We start from the raw sequence: 19,698 nt of genomic DNA on the forward strand, positions 1-19,698 counted from the left end.
TTAATTAGCTTTAATGAGCTGTGAAAGACATCATCATCATCATCATCTTCATCATCATCAACATCTAAGATGAGGATTAAACGGAAAGGAAATCTTACTGAGAAGCTTGAACAACGCTAACGTGTTAGCATTTTCCTAGAGCTGACTTCCCGCTGCCTGTGACGCTCATGTTAACCCTTTTGTGGGTTTGATTCGGCTCCTTTCTGCTGTGTCCACGCAGCAGTCATCCCAGAGAGAGAGAGAGAGAGAGAGACCCTGGTCGGCCAGTGCTTGTGGATCAATAGATCTAAAATCTCAAATGAATTCAATATTCACTGTAATTATTGGTTCAGGCATTACCAGCTCATGGTTTTGCTGCTTTAAGCAATAAACGGCTGCTGCGCACGTTGAGTGCAGCATGATAAAGTTGGATTTACTACACATGCTGTGATATTTAATGATTAACATCTTTCTGAAGACAAAGGAGATAAACAACCTGAACACAATGGCACCGTTTCAGCAGCAGGCCAGTCTGATTCTTGGAACACAAATTAAATGATTAGTCTTTTCCAATAAGTACCTCATTGAAAATGGTACAAAGACAACATATTGCACATTTGTTTCTTTGATTATTAAACATGGCCTCAGTCTCAGACGTAGATTTTAGACGAGTTGGGACAAGGGCAACGGAATACTGGGAATGCTTCAGAACTGTTTGGAAAACTCCACAGGTAAAGAGTTTAGCTGGCAACAGGTGATAACACGACAATTAGGTGTGCAATAATTCATCATTTCCTCTCATGGAGTCATGTCGCCTGTTCAAGGTAGGCGTGTCTTCATAAATGTTAAAACATGTAACGGAGACAATGTTGCCCCGCCTCTGAGCAGGAAGCAGAGTTGCCGCACTAAACTGACATCTAATTGAAAAATAAAGCTGACCTGCATAGCAGCGAGACGTGAGGGGAGGTGGCAGGTCAATGACGTGCTGCATGTGTGACCCAGAAAGGGAAGAGTTATAATAAAATAAATACAAAAAAGCTAGTGCCCAACACTATAGCGCCATGTAGCATACCCAACACTATAGCACCATGTAGCATGCCCAACACTATAGCACCATGTAGCATGCCCAACACTATATGTAGCACCATGTAGCATGCCCAACACTATTTGTAGCACCATGTAGCATGCCCAGCACTATAGCACCATGTAGCATACCCAGCACTATAGCACCATGTAGCATACCCAACACTATAGCACCATGTAGCATGCCCAACACTATAGCACCATGTAGCATACCCAGCACTATATGTAGCACCATGTAGCATGCCCAGCACTATATGTAGCACCATGTAGCATGCCCAGCACTATATGTAGCACCATGTAGCATGCCCAGCACTATATGTAGCACCATGTAGCATGCCCAGCACTATATGTAGCACCATGTAGCATGCCCAACACTATAGCACCATGTAGCATGCCCAGCACTATATGTAGCACCATGTAGCATGCCTAGCACTATATGTAGCACCATGTAGCATGCCCAGCACTATATGTAGCACCATGTAGCATGCCCAGCACTATAGCACCATGTAGCATGCCCAGCACTATATGTAGCACCATGTAGCATGCCCAGCACTATAGCACCATGTAGCATGCCCAGCACTATATGTAGCACCATGTAGCATGCCCAGCACTATAGCACCATGTAGCATACCCAGCACTATATGTACCACCATGTAGCATGCCCAGCACTATATGTAGCACCATGTAGCATGCCCAGCACTATATGTAGCACCATGTAGCATGCCCAGCACTATATGTAGCACCATGTAGCATGCCCAGCACTATATGTAGCACCATGTAGCATGCCCAGCACTATATGTAGCACCATGTAGCATGCCCAGCACTATATGTAGCACCATGTAGCATGCCCAGCACTATAGCACCATGTAGCATGCCCAGCACTATATGTAGCACCATGTAGCATGCCCAGCACTATATGTAGCACCATGTAGCATGCCCAGCACTATATGTAGCACCATGTAGCATGCCCAGCACTATATGTAGCACCATGTAGCATGCCCAACACTATATGTAGCACAAGCTGCTGTGGCGTACATCAGGCCTCGCTCGCTAGCAGGATGTAAAAAAATAAAAACATCACAAACTTGTTTGGTGTCATGCCAGCCTTGCCTTGACTGGTTTAAACAAACAAATGTGGCAGAGAAGATGGCCCATCGTCGCCATGCTGTTTGTGCAAGAAACAAAAACACCACCCTTGTGTCTGGAGGGATGGGAGCGGTGGCATTCTGCAGTCACTGGCTGTGCATTGTCACTTTGATCTTCACGTCTGCCTCCCTCTTCCCTCCAGTTATGAGGAGAGCTGGCAAGAAGAACAAAAGGGCACTTGATAATACCAGGATATGATCCCACCTGCACTATTTTAGATCATGCAGTGCAGACATCAAAACGATGTCTAAATAGGGCACAGTGAATCTGAGACTGGCTTGGGAAAAGCAGAAGTTAAGATAAAGGCGCTTTTTTTTCTAAACGGGGGGGTGGAGGGGTTGGATTCTGCGAGGAGACGCTTCTGCAGAGCCAAGCTTTTCCTTTATCTTTTGCCTTTAGCAGACGTCTTCAAAAAGGCCTGTGTTGTAACTTTCACTTCTCTTGGCTGAAAGCAGCTCGTTGCTTTGCAGCTGAAAGTCTGCTTCAGCTTCTGCCACTTTCCCAGCGTGCCAAGATTGAATTCAAGCTCAACTCCATGTCGGACGCGTTGCATCACATGGATTCATTCTTTGCATAGAGACGAGCGCTTTTATTTCCACATCGCCATATTTGTCTAATGACTTACAGATTCTGTAAGAATTTCTTATAACACGTGTGGCTTTTCTCTCTCTTTCTAAATAATCTGTGCTTGCACTAGACTGGGGGCAGACTTAACAGAGAGCTCCCTCTAGTGGCAGGACGCTGAAATCTTAATCCCTTTTTCCCTCTGCACCCGAATACACTTATTGATTACCGGTACCATGATCTGTGTTTGCAGGCAAAGAGAGCGGTGCAGCGGGGAGCCACAGCCGTCATCTTCGACGTGTCAGAGAATCCGGATGCCATTGACCAGGTTTGTGCACGTCTGAAAATGACCCAGCCATTCACACACTTGTGTTTGAACGCCACAGGCTCGGTATGAAATGTCCTGGTCCAGCTGTGAAAGACATTCGGGCTCTGTCCTCCGAAGAATGCTCAGCAGTGTGCCCTGAACTCCCTCTGACTTGCAGTGTGTGTTTGTGTGTGCTGTTTGCACCAACAATCATCTTACTATCTTAAGCTGTGCTCTAAAGCATGCGGATGTGCATTGTTCATTCATCCATTCTGAGCGTTTGAGTGCTAGAACGTGTGCATGGAGACGTCCGCTGCACTCTTAGATGACTGAAAATGGATATGCGGGTTCAGCTTTCACTAGACTATGACCGAACTCTGTTGAGCTCATAATTGAACAGGTAGCGGGCATTACCTCATCCCCTGAGAGTACCGATACGTCTCCGAGAGCCCAGTGGGGGAGTACAAACACACACACAGGCCACACTAAGATCGAAGACTCCCACACGAAGCCACTTGCATTCCTCGTTCTTCCACTCTTTCATACTCTGGTGTCTTTGCTGTTAAGAAGCACAGTACAACAGTTGCTCATCTGAATGCCTTTGTCAAAAGAATTTCCCTGTGGTATTCATCCTAACCACTCCAGGCCTGGACTTGTAGGTTTTTCTCTTCCTTACACACACACACAGACACACACACACCCCTCCTCATCTCCTCCTTCCTGGCACTGGGTCCTACAACACATAGCTGAGAGATAAAAGGGATTGCTCAGAGACCACATGAAAGGCATCGCTGGGCGGCTACGTTAGATTCCCCCCCAAAAGGCTTTTCCAGTCACGGCGACCCGATCGGCACAGACCGGAGCCACACGGCCTGAGGGGCAGGCGGGAGGAGTCGGGAGGAGTCGGGGAGCGCTAAAGTCCCGGTGCAGAAATTAGACTTCAGGAAGTTAATGTTCATGAAGTTCATCTTTCAAATTACCATACAGACGGCTGCCGCTTGTACTGAAACACAGAAGAACCAGAAATGAACCCTCACTCGTTCCCTTACACTTTTCAAATGACAGATTCCAACCAGCAGATGAGAGCAGAGTGGAGTCAACTGAGTCGAAAGCCAAAGCATACTCTTTACTGACTCGCTCCCTCCTTTGCTCCCTCTAACAACCTGCGGTCACAGTTTCCATATCCTCGGCATATATGTCACTTTGCCTTTTGCATTCAGACGGTCCAAGAGTTAGGACGAAGTCATCTGATCCCTCATCACACGTTGGACTGTGAGCAGTTCCTCCATTGGCTTATTGCACTGTCTCAGGCCTGCTACATTAATTCAAAGCCGTTGTCGCTGCGAGGCTGATATAGTTCTGATCCAAGTCTTTGACTCGCTTTAAGCTGCAACATGTTTGCGCTGTTATCAAAAAAAACGTTGGATCCTGCTCAGATCTCTGAAAGCATTTCATTATCTTTCCTCTTGTTGTTGTCCTCAACTACAACTCTGAGTGTGAGTTTTTGTTTTACACTTGAAATGTTAACCCTTTACAGCCAAACGTATCATATTTGATACACTTTCAGAATTTTGAGACTTCTACTTCAGAAGTTTTATTTACTTTATTTTTTTCTGGGAAAAGCTGATGGATACAAGCCAACACATGCATCTGCATTTTCCATGAAAAAAGAAATTCCGGATTTAGCAAAAGTTAAATCAAGTAGAGCACTTATATAAACAATTATGTTAATGTCATTTTTGGGGGGGAGGACACATTTGTCAGACGGTTCCATTAAGACCTTGGTTCGGGCTTTAAAGGGTTAAGAGTGGCCATCCACTATATTTCAAGAATAAAGTGGCAGTTTCTGATTTTATCCTGTCAGGTATACCGTAATTGCTGAACTATTATGCGCACCTGTGAAAAAGCCGCACCCACTGAATTAAAAAATATATATATTTTGTACTAAAATAAGCCGCACATATTCGTAAGCCACAAGTGCAATCAGATCCGTAACTTCGGGATAAGGATTGGCTCTAAGGGCTGGGTCGGTCGGGCTGGGGTGCGAAGCGGGGCTGGGCTCGAGCCGCGGCTGGGGGAGCAGTCGCCCCGTCGCCCTCCCCTCTCCGCCCGTCGGAGGCTGCGCGGTGCGCGCGCCCGCCTGGCGGGGTGTCCCCGTCCCCCTTGCCCCCGTGCCCCTCATCCTCCGTCCGCGGGAGCGTGGTGCGGCAGGGGTGGGGACGCCCGGGAGGTCGAGGGGGTGGGTTCCTTCCCCGCTACGCGGCGCGTCCGACGCCGCGTAGCGGATGGCGGACAGGCGGCGGGGACCGGGTGCGGCGGTCCGGCGGCGGCGACTCTGGACGAGCGCCGGGCGCTTCTCGCGGATCTCCCCAGCTACGCGCAAGCGGGGCTTTCCCTCCGGGCGGGCGGGCGTTAATTTTGTAACGAAAATAAATAGGCTTCAACGAAACACGGCTCGTAACGAAAGTGGGAAAATATACGTAAATTTGCCGCGTCGTTGCATAAACCGCAAGGTTCAAAATATTGGAAAAAAGTAGCGGCTTGTACACCGGGAATTACGGTACTTTGCAGTTTAATATTGACCGTTTTTCCTCCCCCCTCTCTGCAGCTCAACCAGGTGGCCGAGGATCCTCTGAAGCGGCCGGTGGTTTACGTGAAGGGCAACGATGCTGTTAAGCTGATGAACATTGTCAACAAGCAGAAAGTGGCTCGTGCTCGGATACAACACAGACCACCGAGGGTAGGGTCTCAACCAAATAACCCCAAAGCACTCCGCGTATATGCATGCGTGAGACTAATGCAATGTGAGGAGCGCGAGGAAGAGGTGAACGTGTTTGCAACGCCGGCATACCAAACGGCAGTGAGACATTTAAGAAACGAAGGCGAAGATGAAAATTCCAGCCGTGAAATTTGAGCCCTTTTCCTTTCTTCTTTGCTCCCCGCCACCCTGAGACCGAGGACTTTTTCACAGCGCTGAGACAGATTGATATCAGCCATTCAAAGAGCTGTTTGTTTGCTTGGAATATTTGATAAGAGGCTTTGAGGTCGGATAACTTGACGCAATGAGAGCGGGAGAGAAAACAGGCGCTGTCTTCATTCCCAGCCAGTTTTGTGCTGCTGCTTGAAGACTGGCTTTGTTGGAAAATGAAAGTAGGGTTAATTAAAAAAAAAAGAAAACAACTTTTTCTTAAAGTCTGAGGTAGGGCTCATTATTATCAATTAATCTGCAGAATGTTTTTGTTTATTAGTTTGTACAATGTCAAAAGGTAGTGCGAAATGAGACTCTTGAATCGGATCACGTGTGTGACGGGGACCAAAGAGTGTCTAACAACAAGCCGATTAATTTTCATTTCAGTCAAGTCTTTATCGAGGAATCGCTTCAGAATGGCGTCCTTTGAAAAAGATGTGGCAAAGACGAAAAATGATTCTGAATGGCAATGCATTGATTTATAATTAATAATCCGACATGTCTTGAATCTAGAATGCACCAACGTATGATGTATGTGACAGAGCCCCGTCGCTGAGCCTGTTTTCAGACCAAATAACTCTTTTTACTTCATCCTTCAACTGCCTCATTTTAAGATTATTTGACAAATTTGGGTTTGTGTTGTCCTCCTATTCCACAGCAGCCCACGGAATATTTTGACATGGGAATCTTCCTGGCATTCTTCGTGGTTGTGTCTCTGGTTTGCCTCATTCTGCTCATCAAGATCAAACTCAAGCAAAGGAGAAGCCAGGTGAGTGTCTGAAACGCTCCCTGGAGCCCAAGCGTCTCATCCCAGATGTTTCTCACACAAAACACACAACCGTGTCTTGATTTTCCATCCGACATGACCTCACTCAGAGTCTTAGACCGTAAGGCATCAGTAGGGCTAAACTCAATTGACTGCTCATGTTGACAAAGACCTCTGGATGGAGGCTTATATCAGGCATCACGGCAGTACTGGTGGACAGTATTATGTGGTACAGCAGCAAAGTACTAGATCGGCTCATACAGCAGGGATGAGTCTATCAAATGTAACAAGTATTCCTCCCCAAAATGTAATTAAAAAAAAACATTTGTGGATTAAAGGGTGTTTATACGGTGTTAACATTCTCAGTTCAGTTTCATTACAAAGAATATCAAATATTTTGAATATTTTTGCGGGAGTGAAAGTTTACTCAAGTGCTTGTCCTGACAAAAATACACTTCATCAAGTATTCCGACTTTTTTTATTTTATTTATAAATCTGTGCACGAATGAAACAGTCTAGACTCTAGACGTTTTAAAGGGATGTTTGCTGAAAACGTGTCTTTAAATATTTCATCTCCGATCCCACAAACATTAGAAAGTTAAATGTGTCTCGTCGAATAAGTAGACATCCCTGCTGACCCTGTGCCCACCTTCCGTCTCCGCCACAGAGCTCCATGAACAGAATGGCCATCCAGGCCTTGGAAAAGATGGACACTACAAAATTCAAGGCCAAAGGAAAAGGCCAGCGGGAGAATAGCTGCGGCGCCTCTGATTCACTGAGCAGCAGCTCCACCTCTGATTGCGCCATCTGTCTAGAGAAGTACATCGATGGGGAGGTGAGAGAAGATTCCGATTCAAGCCGCTTTGTCAATAGTGTCAATAGTGGATCACACAGGAGCTGTATCTCTGTACTCAGGCAGGTTGAAGGCAATCATCTGCTTACTGGCGTTTCTTTTAAAGGCATCAAACACCATGCATTTATATGCACGATAGAATGGTGTGTTCAGGGACTGCAGTTCTATGATCTTAAGTTCTTTCAGGTGCTTTCTGGATCTTTAGTGCAGTCTGTAAGAGCACCTGGAGAGATAATGGTGCACTGAGTTTCATATTAGGCTCCTTGTTTTCCCAGTCATCATCAAAATATGTATCCTAATCTGGATTTAAAGGGTTTACTGTTAACGGCATTGCACATACACAACAAGGATGCAGGAGGGACAAAGCTCAGTGCCCACAGGGACATAGTTGGTGTATCTGAGTGGGTTTTTTTGCGTGGTTATGTGTCTCTTTGGTAAGGGGGGGGAACACAACAAAGCATGGCGCCAGGATTGAACAGAGGAAGTGGCGATAAAAAGAAAAATGGCATCAAAGCAGTGTTTGAGCCACACAACAAAACCTCGGGTGGAAGAGAGCCCAGAGAGAAGAGTCACGTTAAGCCACAGCATCAAGAATGTGTGTCCGTAAAAGAGCTGCCACTCCAATATAATATTAGAATTCACATTCACTCTCCAGCTTTGTGTCTTCAAATTCCTCCATGCCGAATTCTGAATACAAATCAGACTTCAAAGCGATGCCCTCCTTTCATATCAATCCTCAAGTGTAAGCCTCTTGTTTATTTTGTGCCGCAAACGGGTGACATTGTGCATCAAAAGCTGCATTTGTATCGTGCCGTGGCATCTTGTTAACAGATTGGTTTGCAGAACGATGGGCCAAAACTGGGATGAGATTCTCGAGCGATGTGCGGCTCTGCTGCCATCCTCTGGCCATTCGCATGTTAAACCTGCATGTTTGTTAAAACCCTGGTGGGGTTTGTTTACATTCAGAATTTACTTGTGAACGTTGCAAGTTTGTTTAAATTTCAAATGGCATTTTGTCTATGCTTAATTTGACCCATTCCACTAATTCTCCAAGATTACAACAACATACAACACAAAACTGAAAGTCACGCAAAAGTGCATCATACTATGGTAGCGCGGTGGCTTTGCTGCCTCGGTGTCTGTGACTCAGAAGGTCACAGAAGGGACAATGAATCGACGTGTCTCACAAACGAATCTTGCTTCTTCCATACAGGAACTGCGCGTTATCCCTTGTGCTCACAGATTTCACAAGAAGTGTGTCGACCCCTGGCTGCTCCAGCATCACACATGTCCCCACTGTCGACACAACATCATCGGTGAGTTGGTGCATCACAATCTGACTCCTTAGTTTTGAACTCGATTGAAAATACTCTGTCAGCAACGTAAAGTTATTTAATTGAAGGAGGGGGAAAAAGACCTAGACCTGGTCAGAACTTTGTAAGAGAGCGCTTCTGGACTGAACAGGATTTCTTTTCATAGAGCAAAAAAAGGGAACTCCGGGACCGGCATGCATGGATCCTGGCAACCCGGTGCACGGCCGACAGCGTGTGCTTCTTCCAGTCCATTATCCTGGCAGAGTGCATCGGGCTGGTCAGGTGACGGCGTACCCAACCAGAACCAGCATGGACCCAAACGGCAACCCCATCACGGTGCTGACGGTGGACCAGCACCCAGATCCTCAAGGTCTGTACACGCCCCAATCAACATCTGCGTTTCTCCGAAGCTACCATCCCACCGTCCACCTGGACCACTCGCTCAACCCCCACCAATGTGGATTAGAGCATCGGGGACCCCCGGGCTACCCAGCACAGCCGCATCATGCTGCTTTTAAACGACCCAAGTTCCATGGTCGCAGCTTCTCCCGAGCAGCCTGCTTCTCCCAGTACGAGACGATGTACCAGCACTACTATTTTCAGGGCTTGACTTTCCCTCAACAGCCTGAGGGTGGTCAGGGGCACGCGATGGCTGGGCAGCTTGGTGGAGGAGGGGCCCTCAAGGGCCACCACAGCAGGGCCTTTCAGCAGGGGCTGTTATACCCCACCGTGGTGCACATGGCGCCGGCGTCATCTTCGAGGATCGGCGATGCTGGCAGCACTTCAGGCATGAGCTGCTATCACGGCCACCGCTCGGTGTGCAGTGGGTACCTCGCTGACTGCCCCGGCAGCGACAGCAGCAGCAGCAGCTCGGGGCCGTGCCACTGCTCCTCCAGCGACTCCATGTTGGACTGCACTGAGGTCAGCAACCAGGGTGTGTATGGCAGCTGCTCTACCTTCCGCAGCTCGCTGAGCAGCGACTACGATCCTTACGTATATCGAAGCAAGAGTCCGTGCAGGGGCTCCACGGGGGAGGCAGCAGCTGCGGCTTGCTCCTCAGTTCCTGCAGAGGACTCGTCATCGCCTGCTCCGTCGGGACGCGACTGTCTCCAGCTCCCTCCGGGAGCTTCGGGGCATAGCTCAGGGGACCACCTGTCTAACTGCAGCTTGGAACCCAACTACAGCGGTCGCTCATCACTGGAACCCAGGGAGAACGGCAACAATAGCACTACCTCAGCCGGGGCTGCAGAGACTACCGGAGTAGACAGGGGGAAAGGGGCACAGGAGGATTCAGGGGAGCTTAGGGCTGAAGCCTGTAGCTGCTGCTTTGAAGTACTTCCTCCGACTATGGAGTGCAGAGGTCAGGACACGGCCCAAGCTGGCCCGCTGGCCGCAGGACACTTTCACAGGGAGTTGGACTTTCAGAGCTCAACCTCCCAGAGCTACTTTGCTCCTGAGCACGTGTGCCCTTCCTCAGACCAGGTAAGCTTCGAAGGGCTGCCTTGCTGCTTCTACAAAGAGATGAAGGTCCACAGAGCCCCCGCGGGACATTACACCGAGGACTACGCTGTTAATGTGCAGTATGCAGACTCTGAAGCCTGCTCAGGACAGGCCTGCTGCGAACTCAACCAGAGGATACCCATAATTCCAGAGGACACTGATTGTGAGTCGGGCACAGGGGCAGAGACCCAAAGTAGTTTATTGCCCATTAGTGTCACTGTGGAGGCAGAGGTGCGGACAGGGGAGCGGCGTAAGCCCGGGGAGGGGTACTTCACCTCAGGACAATTTAGAGGCCAGCCATACCCTCAGGAAGAAGAGGCCAGGGCCTTGTTCAGCCCTCAGCGCTCTGCAAGCCTCACTGCATTGGGGAGCAGCCGCTCGAAACATGAGGGGGGTTTGGGTTTATGAACGTGAGCCCGGAAACGGGGTCTCACTAAAGCTCTGTGTTTGGTACCGTATAAGTCACTTATTGAAACCCTCAGCTGCCTTTTGTCTAACCGTGCTCTCTGAGTACTGAATGTTATCATCTTAGATTGTGTGGCTTTCTACTGAAACGGCCTCCAAATACAGACACACAGCTCATTCCTGTGGCCACAAATTCTCAGCGCCAATCTGTTATCATAGCACTGAGACAAAGGAACTACAAATATGGTTGGAGGTTGTTCACTGAAAGTAGAGATATGTTGGTCCTGGCCTCTCCTTACAGACGTTCTGCTTTAAAGCAAATTAATCTGGGCCTTTTGACATTCTGAGCTTTTTTTTTTTTGTAAAAGGTATAAGAATCTGAGATTTTACGCTATTAAAAAGTACTCTTAAATCAGAAGTATATGTATATACATATAAATATATATATATTTGTGTATATGTATGTAAACATAAATACACATACACAAATATGTATATATATGTATAATTATATATATATATTTACATATATAAGTATGTGTATATGTATATATATATATATATATATATATATATATATGCAGTGCAGTGTGCGCACTTGAACACTGACTGCCTGTAAAGCTTCAACCACCAACACAAACAGGTTGTTGAGACGTAGCTATACCAAAACAGAAAGATTTATTTTAAGAGCAGGGAAGTTGGTCTAAGTGTCTGTGCCACTACATTTCTCTGAGAAAGAGAAACTATATAATACATGTTTTAAAAAAATGCATAGAAATGTGAATGCAAGGCTGACACTGGTCTCTGTTCAAATTAATACAGAATTAGTTTTATACGTGATATTTCTGTCCAGAAGTGGCCTACCTGTATGAGATGTGCCAGCGTGACGTAAAAGCTTTACGCTGGTGAACTATTTGTAGCAATATCTAAAGACACTGAACCTCTTCTAGTCAAACTCCAGACTAATGAGGCGTCGTCTCGGGGTCAGTAGGTTTCTTCAAAAGTAGAGTGTAGCACTCAACCTTTGGTTCGGAAGCCCTTAAAAGTATATTTTTGCTGCCACTTACCGAAGCCTCAATGAGGCATGCTCTAAATAAAAAAATATCTATAAAGGTTCTAGTATGTATGAAAAGGCCAAAGGAAAGTAGCTGGTAAAGATAAGAGTTCCTTAATGTACTGTGACTTTTTTTATTTAATGATGATGCAGTTATACATACCAGTGTATCCGTTCGAATATCATGCCATGCATAATACATAATTACGATATCAATGCTTGTCATTCATGCCTTGTTTGTCCTGCAGACTGTTTTTATACTGTTTCTATGAAATACATACATTCTCTACACTGAGGAAGACTTTCTAAAATAACCTATAGAGTTAACCCAGTGCTGTAATCAAGTGAGGAGCTAATCTTGGCTTTCACAGAGAAATGTACCGACTGCAGATATAACATTTTGGGGTACTTGAGTCACTATTTAAATTTGTTTTGTTATTGTTTCTAGCACTTAAGATTAAAGTGTACAAAAATTAATATTTTTAATTTTTTAAGAATATAATTATTTTCTGTCATTACCATTACAAATGTTTAAAAAGAAAAGGCTAGAAATCAATCTGTGTACATTTCTTTTCCTGTATAGCAAACACATTTCATGAATGGAAATATGTTCTCTGAATATTTATTTACTAATATATTTATCTTTAAGCCATGTCTTATGTTCAGAGTGTAAGCGCTTGTTATTTGGTTGCTTTGTGTTTTGAGAAAAATCACTAACGAGACTTTGTATATATATGGTAATTGCACACAAGACGATTAAAACTTCTGACCAAAAAAATGATTTTAAAATGTTAGTACCATACAGTTTTGTAATGAAAGTGTACAAAGATCTGTAAAATATACAGTTTTATTCAAATAAGTTGTGGTGTCCTCCTTTGCTGGTTTTCTTCATTCATGGCAGCAGAAATGTTGTGAAATTAGTGACTTTGAATTTTATAATAATTCAGTCAGACACCAATTTCAGCTGTTGACAAATCTGTTGAAATACTGTATACCATGCATTCAAATAATCACCAGATGTCTTGCATAGTTTTGGTTTACAGAGTGGCACTCCACACCCGAGTACAAAGTACACATTTCAGTAATCTGTATGAACAAAATGACCGCGCTTTCTGTCTGTGCAGTGATATTTAAAACGAGGAGCTGTGAGCTTCACGGCCTGAAATGAACGACAGAAAACAGACGGAGAAAACAAGTCTTTTTGGCCTTTTTATCCAGCTTGTCACAGCTTAAATCCAGAGTGAAGAGCTGCAATTCCTCCAGTGAAGTTGATGTACTTCACACAGAAAAAACCTGCATCCTCAATCATCTCTTTAAACTCCTCCTGCACAAAAAAGAGAAAAGGAAATCACCAAAATCTGATTACGTTGCTTAAACAGCCAAAAACTGAAGCATAAATAAACGTACATTTAGTTTTAAAGCATAGTAGTAAATAGAGCTGAAACAACGTCGATCTGCAGAATTACATGACTGATCATGAATTTGAGAAAATTCTACTCGTTCTAATTTCAGCATTTTTCTAGAAATGAATCGCACATAATATTTCACCTTGTATATACACTGGCATTTAATTTATGTTTTGTATGGCATTCATCATGCTAAACATTGAGTTTCAAAAACATTCAAAATTAGTAATAAAACATCTCTGAAATACATGTAGATCTTATTAAAAATGGCACACAAAAAAATATAATTTCATTGACTGATGAAAAGGGGAATGCTGAAAATAATTGAACTGAACAGGTCTGATGTGGTTTTTAAAAAATCCAGATTTTCCCACCTGGTCGGGGAATTGGCGGATGCTTTCAACCAGATACTGGTATGACTTCCAGTCTCCTGCAATCACCTCCCCTAAAACTGGGATCACCTGGAAACTGTAAGTGTCATAAAGCCTGAAGAAAAGGAACAGGAAACAAGTCACCAAGGGAGACACGTTTTCTAACAAGTTATTGCAGAGCAAAAGTGGGTTTACTGAATAACTACACATTTCCATCATGAGCATTGAATTAAATACAACCACCTTTGACACCTGACTAATAAAACATCCACAGCAGAAGGGGTTAATTCATGAGCTATGTAGCAGCAACAGTCTGCAGATTTTCATTCTTTGTATTCACTTGGAGAATGCCAATCACAGCCACAAGAGGGCGCTTTTCATCCAAAACACACCAACAACAAGCGGCTCTGAGTTTCTCAGATGGGACAATTGGGGCAGAATGCAAAAGTCAATACAGAGACAAATACAGTTTGAAGCAAAATCCTTCAAACCCCATTAGTTTTACTGTCATAAATGTACTGCATGTCAGCTGATTACAAGACTCCGCCCTCACCTTGCCAACACAGGGTTTGTCACTCTGCTGAACTCTAAGCACATGAACCTGCCACCAGGCTTCAGGACCCGCAGAGCCTCCTGCAGCACCTGACCCAAAAACACACCGTCATGAAGGACCAATTATTTACATTATAACGTCGTAAAGCAACACAGTGAATGTTTTCAGATACAGTGGAAGGCAAAGAAGAACCACACGATACCCGTCAGGAGATCATACGCCTCTTCCAAAGCATAAAAAAAAAACGTTTTATCCGAGCCTACCTCCAAACCCACGTCCACTGATAAGCTGAAATGATGGCGTGCAGTGCCGACGGTCACTCACCCGATCGATGTGGGTGACGTTTCGAATGCCAAAGGCGATGGTGTAAACGTCAAACTGGTCATCATCGAAGGGCAGCTCCTGGGCGTCGCCGACGACCCACGACAGGCCTGACCGACACGCAAACGGAAAGCAAAGTGAAAGTGTTCATCACCAGAACAAAAACGCAGCCTTCAGTCAAACGCACCAGAGCTGACGCCGGCGCCGGCAGCTTTCCGTTTGCCCACTTTCAGCATTTCCTTGTTAATGTCGCAGACCACAGCCCTGGCTTCCCGAGACTCCTCCTCCTCCTCCTCTTCCTCTGTGGCGGTGGGATTATCCCGCCATGACGGCGTCCGCACGGATCGTGCCGCCCGCCGCTTCTGCTGAGAACAAACATATTCCAGGAAACGGAAGGCGATGTCACCTGCAGGAGGGGGTCAGAATAAACGCGACAGAAGTGTCAGCTGGAGCTTCATTGGTTTTATGGACGAGGATACAAACCATTCACCTGTTCCGCCGGCCACATCCAGGAGCTGCACGCCAGGCTGCGGGCGCATGGCGTGCAGCAGCATGTCCTTCCACAGGCGATGAATCCCCAGACTCATGGCGTCGTTCATAACATCGTACTTCTGCGCCACATTCTCAAACACCTTGTAGACTGAAAGAGCGATGAGATGAGGAGATGCGTCCCGTTGGCAGCGGTCATGTTATATTCTTTAGAACAGGAAATCACTTTTTATTTTTAAAAAAGCCGTACAATGGATCTGCTGCTTGATTATTTTGCTATGATTAATGTACAAACAAAGTTTATTTTTGAAGCATGTTCATATTCTATGGTATATATTAAGCACATGTTATAATATTTTTTAAATACAGATATATATATATATATCAGTTTTGAAATGTGTTATGATTAACTATGCATCTGTTCCTGAATAAAATAACACGCTTGTGGTCAAATAAACGGAATTATTTTCCAGTGGAAAAATATACTGCAGAAAAACAGAATGGTTTTTCCTACGACAGAACCTTCGCTGTTTTAGATCGGATTTACAATTAACTGCAGCCTATTATCAATGAATTCATTTAATTTTATTAAAAGGTTAAAATCATCTAATAAAACCAACATAACACCAGAAACGTATTTTACATCCGTCATGAAGCTAAAACAGCAAACGTTCCCCTTGGAGTATTTCTAAGGGGAATAACCTCCAGAGGTTTCACAGAGCAGGACCTTCAGGGTTCCCCCCTCTGCTCTCTTTAGCTCACCTCTCTGCGCCTTCTCCGTCTCTGGCACCGTCTCGAAGCCAAAGTGCGTGTTTCTGTCTTCTGCTGCATCGCTGAAGCACCGACAAGCTGGTGGAACCCAACAGCGACCGGACGGAACCGACGGAACCGACGGAACCGACCCTCCAGCCGCTGCAGCCTCAACACTTCTGCGTGAAAGACGAAACACCCTTCGGAGCAGAACTCTCATGGAAGCGGCCATGATGAACGACGGCGACAGCGTGACGTCATTCACAAGCGACGGGATAGTTTTTTTTAATAACTTTATTGAATTCTGTAGGTTCTATCCTAAAAAAATAAATTAAAATACAATAAAATGTGCCAGAAACAGCTTCCTGAATGTCACTTACTCGATTAGAAAAAAGCTTGAAATGTTTTGAACGGTTGAATGAACACTTTTACAACTTTTACTTTTACTTTTATTTAGTTTGTTCTAGAGGACTTTTAAAAGTGTTAACACGGTTTGAAGCTCATTGGTGCTGAAATAAATATTCAGATCCTTTAATTAATGCACTTTGTAAAAATTGTCCTGCACTAAGAGCATAAAATAAATAAAGGTCTTAAAGTACTGAAGACAAATGTCTACTTCTTCTATATGGATATGCTGTGCAAGAATTTCACTGGACATGAAGTGAAGGAAACGTGTGGTTTCAGTAGAGGATGAATTTTCTTCTAGCATAGTATTAAAATATGAAGTACCTCATATTTATTATTAGGAATTGTACATAATCTAGTAAACACATTCCACCACTGGACATGGAGCCTGTGCCTGAACAGAGCTGCCTATTTAGTGAACCCAACATGAGCTAGAACTAATGCAGTCTAACACAGCATTCCTTCAGTAAACTTAGTTTAGTGAAGCCAATTCACCTAATTTGCATGTTTTTGGTGGTGGGAGGAAGCCAGAGAACCCGGAGAGAACCCACGCAGACACAAGTGTTCTGTGAAGGCTTTCCGTAGCATGAAGCTCAGTAACAGAAGGAAACGGATCAATGCATGTTCTCAAAGCTACTGAATTGCACGAGTGACTTGATTACATGAGAGTCAACTATTACACAACCAAACCTTTTGCACACACGTTTTTTTTTATTTTTTATCGTGCCTCTATCCTATCGTACTTGACTTCAGTACCCCGAGTGCAGAAAGTGGCAGGCATTGTCTTCTATTCTTCTCACTTTCTCGTCGTGATAGTAACCAGACACTGCAATCCATTGTCCCATTGTTGCCTCAATTACTGGTCAAATCGGGTTCAGAGGGATCAACTTACTTTGCTCTCTTTTCCTTGGCTATGGGAAGATTGACTGGAGGGGGTCTGCGGGCCAAGGCTTTTTCACAGTGACCCAGAGGAGTGTTGATAAGGCTGCAAGTCTGGTAAGGATTAATGTTACAGCTGCACAATTGTTATTGTGGGAAAAACATTTTGGGGTCAGTGGGGAGGCTGTATAGAAAGATCTGATAGCTCTCTGTGACTGTATGAATGACAGAGCCACAAAACCGCAGCGGGAAATACAAGAATCTGAGATACAGCATTTAGAATCAACAGGTTTGTTTTTTACAATCATTCTTTTAAATATTTTTTCTGGTTGTTTTTGGTCAGCAAGGAATTTTTCTAGTGAATTGTTTGAACATTCACTAGAATGTTTAGTTAACGTTCAAACATTAAATCACCAGTAGAGGGAGAAAGAGGATCAGTGGCAACTTGGTGCTTATTGTTTATTGTATTGTGTGAAAGAAAACAATAGTGATGTAATCACTGTTTATTCTGTGAGATTGAAATGTTTTATGTTATTGATCAGATTTAATATCCCTGTTCTCTTTAGTGCCACATAAAGAACTGAGCTGTTTGATGGACTCCGGTTCTAATGTATATTTTCTATGGTTCATTACGAAGGTGGGGGATGTCGCCTGCTACGGGCGAGAGGCGGGCCACACCGCGGACGCGTCGCCACACAAGACGGATCATTTTAAGTGTTGGAGGAAACCGGAGACAACAGACCAAGACAAGGGGAGGACATCGCTAACCATTGCGCCACTGTGCGGCATAACATAACACAAAAGTCTGCCCCGTGTGAGGCTCGAACTCACGACCTTCAGATTATGAGACTGACGCGCTGCCTACTGCGCCAACGAGGCTACGGGCTGTAAAGAGTAGTGTTGGAGATTAAAGCCCACAAACAACGGTCGGGGGTTAGGGTTAGGGTGCCTAAATTCATTGCATTTGAATGATCTCCGCGTTAAACAAGTTCTGAAAGGTTAATAATGTTGTTAAATGTGATCGTAAACATCAAAGGCCTATTCCAGGTTTTGTTGCAGTCACATTTATCAGGAAAGCTTTGTTCTCCTGATAGTTGTGAGGCCTCATTATTGTGGCAAATATGCTTTCATTTGTGGCGCATCTGTCTTCTGAATAGAGGGTTCCATGAGGAGGGCTTGGGGTCACAGACTCTCATGGCTCATAGACGTTTGTGCAACAGCAACTTGGAAGCGCTTACAAACAGAGTACAGGAATATTTGGCCTCGGCTGCAGTTGTACTGCCAACGAATTCTGAGCAGTGAGCACGCTGCTGCGATTCTCTTCCACAATTTTGGATCAAGTGCTGGGTGAAACGTATTACAGAAACACCTTTCATGAATTAAGAAATCATCATTGCATACTTCCCAAGTATTCCAGCCAGTTGCACATTTCCATCCTTGTTTGTTTGCATGGTTTTCCCGCTGAGCTCCTGCTGCTTCCCTCTAAAATGTGCAGGTTGCATGCTTGACCTGATCCCGGAGGGGAACCGATAGGTTACACATGGCACTCCAAATCCTCCCTGCGTGTGTGTGCATCTCCAAACAGTCTGGGAATCATTACACATATCTGATAAGTGTGTAGCTCGACAGAAGGAAAAGGGGAAGGCGGGAGCAGATGTCCCACCATGCACTGTGGTCTCAATCTATTTTTCCAAATGGAATGGTTTCAAGGGGAATAGTGATTGGGATTAGCTTGATCCAGGTTTTGCATCCCATTTTCTTGTCAGCCACTTGGCTTCCTAATATTGTGAGTGTGATTAGAATATATATGCTTTATTAAGAAAACACACCAAAACGAACAAGCACAACACAAGTTTAAGAAACATGCATACAGTGTTTATTTTGACCAGGAGACATTAAATAAAACTACAAAGTTACTTCACTTATACAAAAGATAGATTATATCCCATTCACACACAAAATGACAATAATTTACTGTATAAATTAAACATCTCACTATTTTTGCTATTTACAATTCCATGAAAATGTGTTTCAGCCCCTGAAGATTATTTCCCACGGGGCTTTAGTGTTGTTTTCATGTCATTGAACACGACGGGGCCACCACGCTAACTACAGCTCATGAAACGGCCGTTTCCACCACTCGGATGAGAGCATGGAATTTTCCAATTGAATAGAGGACAAGACAGAAAATGAAACGTTTGCATAATTCACCAGGCTATACAAACAAAAAAAAGCACCCTTGTTAGTTTTAAACTGTCAGATTACGTCAGCTTGCATTCAATCGGAACACATTAATTTCTCATGGCCCTTAGAAGGGGCCTCTTTTCGACCCCCCCATATGACGGATCTGCTGTGAGCCTCGTCCGGCCCAGGGGCATGCACCCTCGTGTTGCAATAATTAATATGCGTCACGTTGAGCAGACAGTCAGGAATACAGCACAGTCACATTTTTCTTTTTATGTCTGATGGGGAAACAAACGTTCTTCATGGTCGTACTCTTGAAAAGCAATACCTATATATATCTTTTTTGACTTGAATGTCACCGTGCGGCCGCATCGTGCATTTCATCCCAAGTGCTCAAGTTGA

General features: G+C 44.7%; 2 protein-coding genes and 1 non-coding gene across 3 annotated transcripts in view; 1 reads left to right on the top strand and 2 right to left on the bottom strand.

The window, feature by feature from the left end:
* znrf3 (zinc and ring finger 3) overlaps positions 1–10,887 on the top strand; it is a 56,004-nt gene extending 45,117 nt beyond the window's left edge. Inside the window, exons 3-8 of the mRNA XM_068738667.1 lie at positions 3,026–3,100; positions 5,688–5,819; positions 6,706–6,816; positions 7,481–7,648; positions 8,880–8,982; positions 9,146–10,887. Coding sequence (XP_068594768.1) covers positions 3,026–3,100; positions 5,688–5,819; positions 6,706–6,816; positions 7,481–7,648; positions 8,880–8,982; positions 9,146–10,887 — 2,331 coding nt within the window. The remainder of the gene's footprint in view (positions 1–3,025; positions 3,101–5,687; positions 5,820–6,705; positions 6,817–7,480; positions 7,649–8,879; positions 8,983–9,145) is intronic.
* Positions 10,888–11,760: 873 nt separating this feature from the next.
* coq5 (coenzyme Q5, methyltransferase) lies at positions 11,761–16,060 on the bottom strand. Its single transcript, XM_068738522.1, has 7 exons — positions 15,841–16,060; positions 15,080–15,229; positions 14,777–14,995; positions 14,593–14,699; positions 14,269–14,357; positions 13,719–13,830; positions 11,761–13,262 (listed from the first exon to the last, which is right to left on the bottom strand). Exons 1-7 carry the CDS (start codon positions 16,058–16,060, stop codon positions 13,161–13,163), a joined length of 999 nt encoding a protein of 332 aa, XP_068594623.1. The 3' UTR covers positions 11,761–13,160.
* A 1,858-nt stretch (positions 16,061–17,918) lies between these two features.
* trnam-cau (transfer RNA methionine (anticodon CAU)) lies at positions 17,919–17,991 on the bottom strand. Its single transcript has one exon. It is a non-coding gene; the product is annotated as a tRNA-Met (tRNA).
* Positions 17,992–19,698: the final 1,707 nt, after the last annotated feature.

The sequence above is a fragment of the Brachionichthys hirsutus genome, chromosome 4, assembly GCF_040956055.1.
Source record: "Brachionichthys hirsutus isolate HB-005 chromosome 4, CSIRO-AGI_Bhir_v1, whole genome shotgun sequence".
Classification (NCBI taxonomy): Eukaryota; Metazoa; Chordata; class Actinopteri; order Lophiiformes; family Brachionichthyidae; genus Brachionichthys; species Brachionichthys hirsutus.

Coding starts and splice junctions, on each gene's coding strand:
- coq5 (XM_068738522.1), bottom strand. CDS start 16,060: ATGGCCGCTTCCATGAGAGTTCTGCTCCGAAGGGTGTTTCGTCTTTCA. Junction 14,358..14,592: donor ACGTCACCCACATCGATCGG/GTGAGTGACCGT, acceptor TTTTTGGGTCAG/GTGCTGCAGGAGGCTCTGCG. Junction 13,263..13,718: donor TCCGCCAATTCCCCGACCAG/GTGGGAAAATCT, acceptor TTTTTTGTGCAG/GAGGAGTTTAAAGAGATGAT.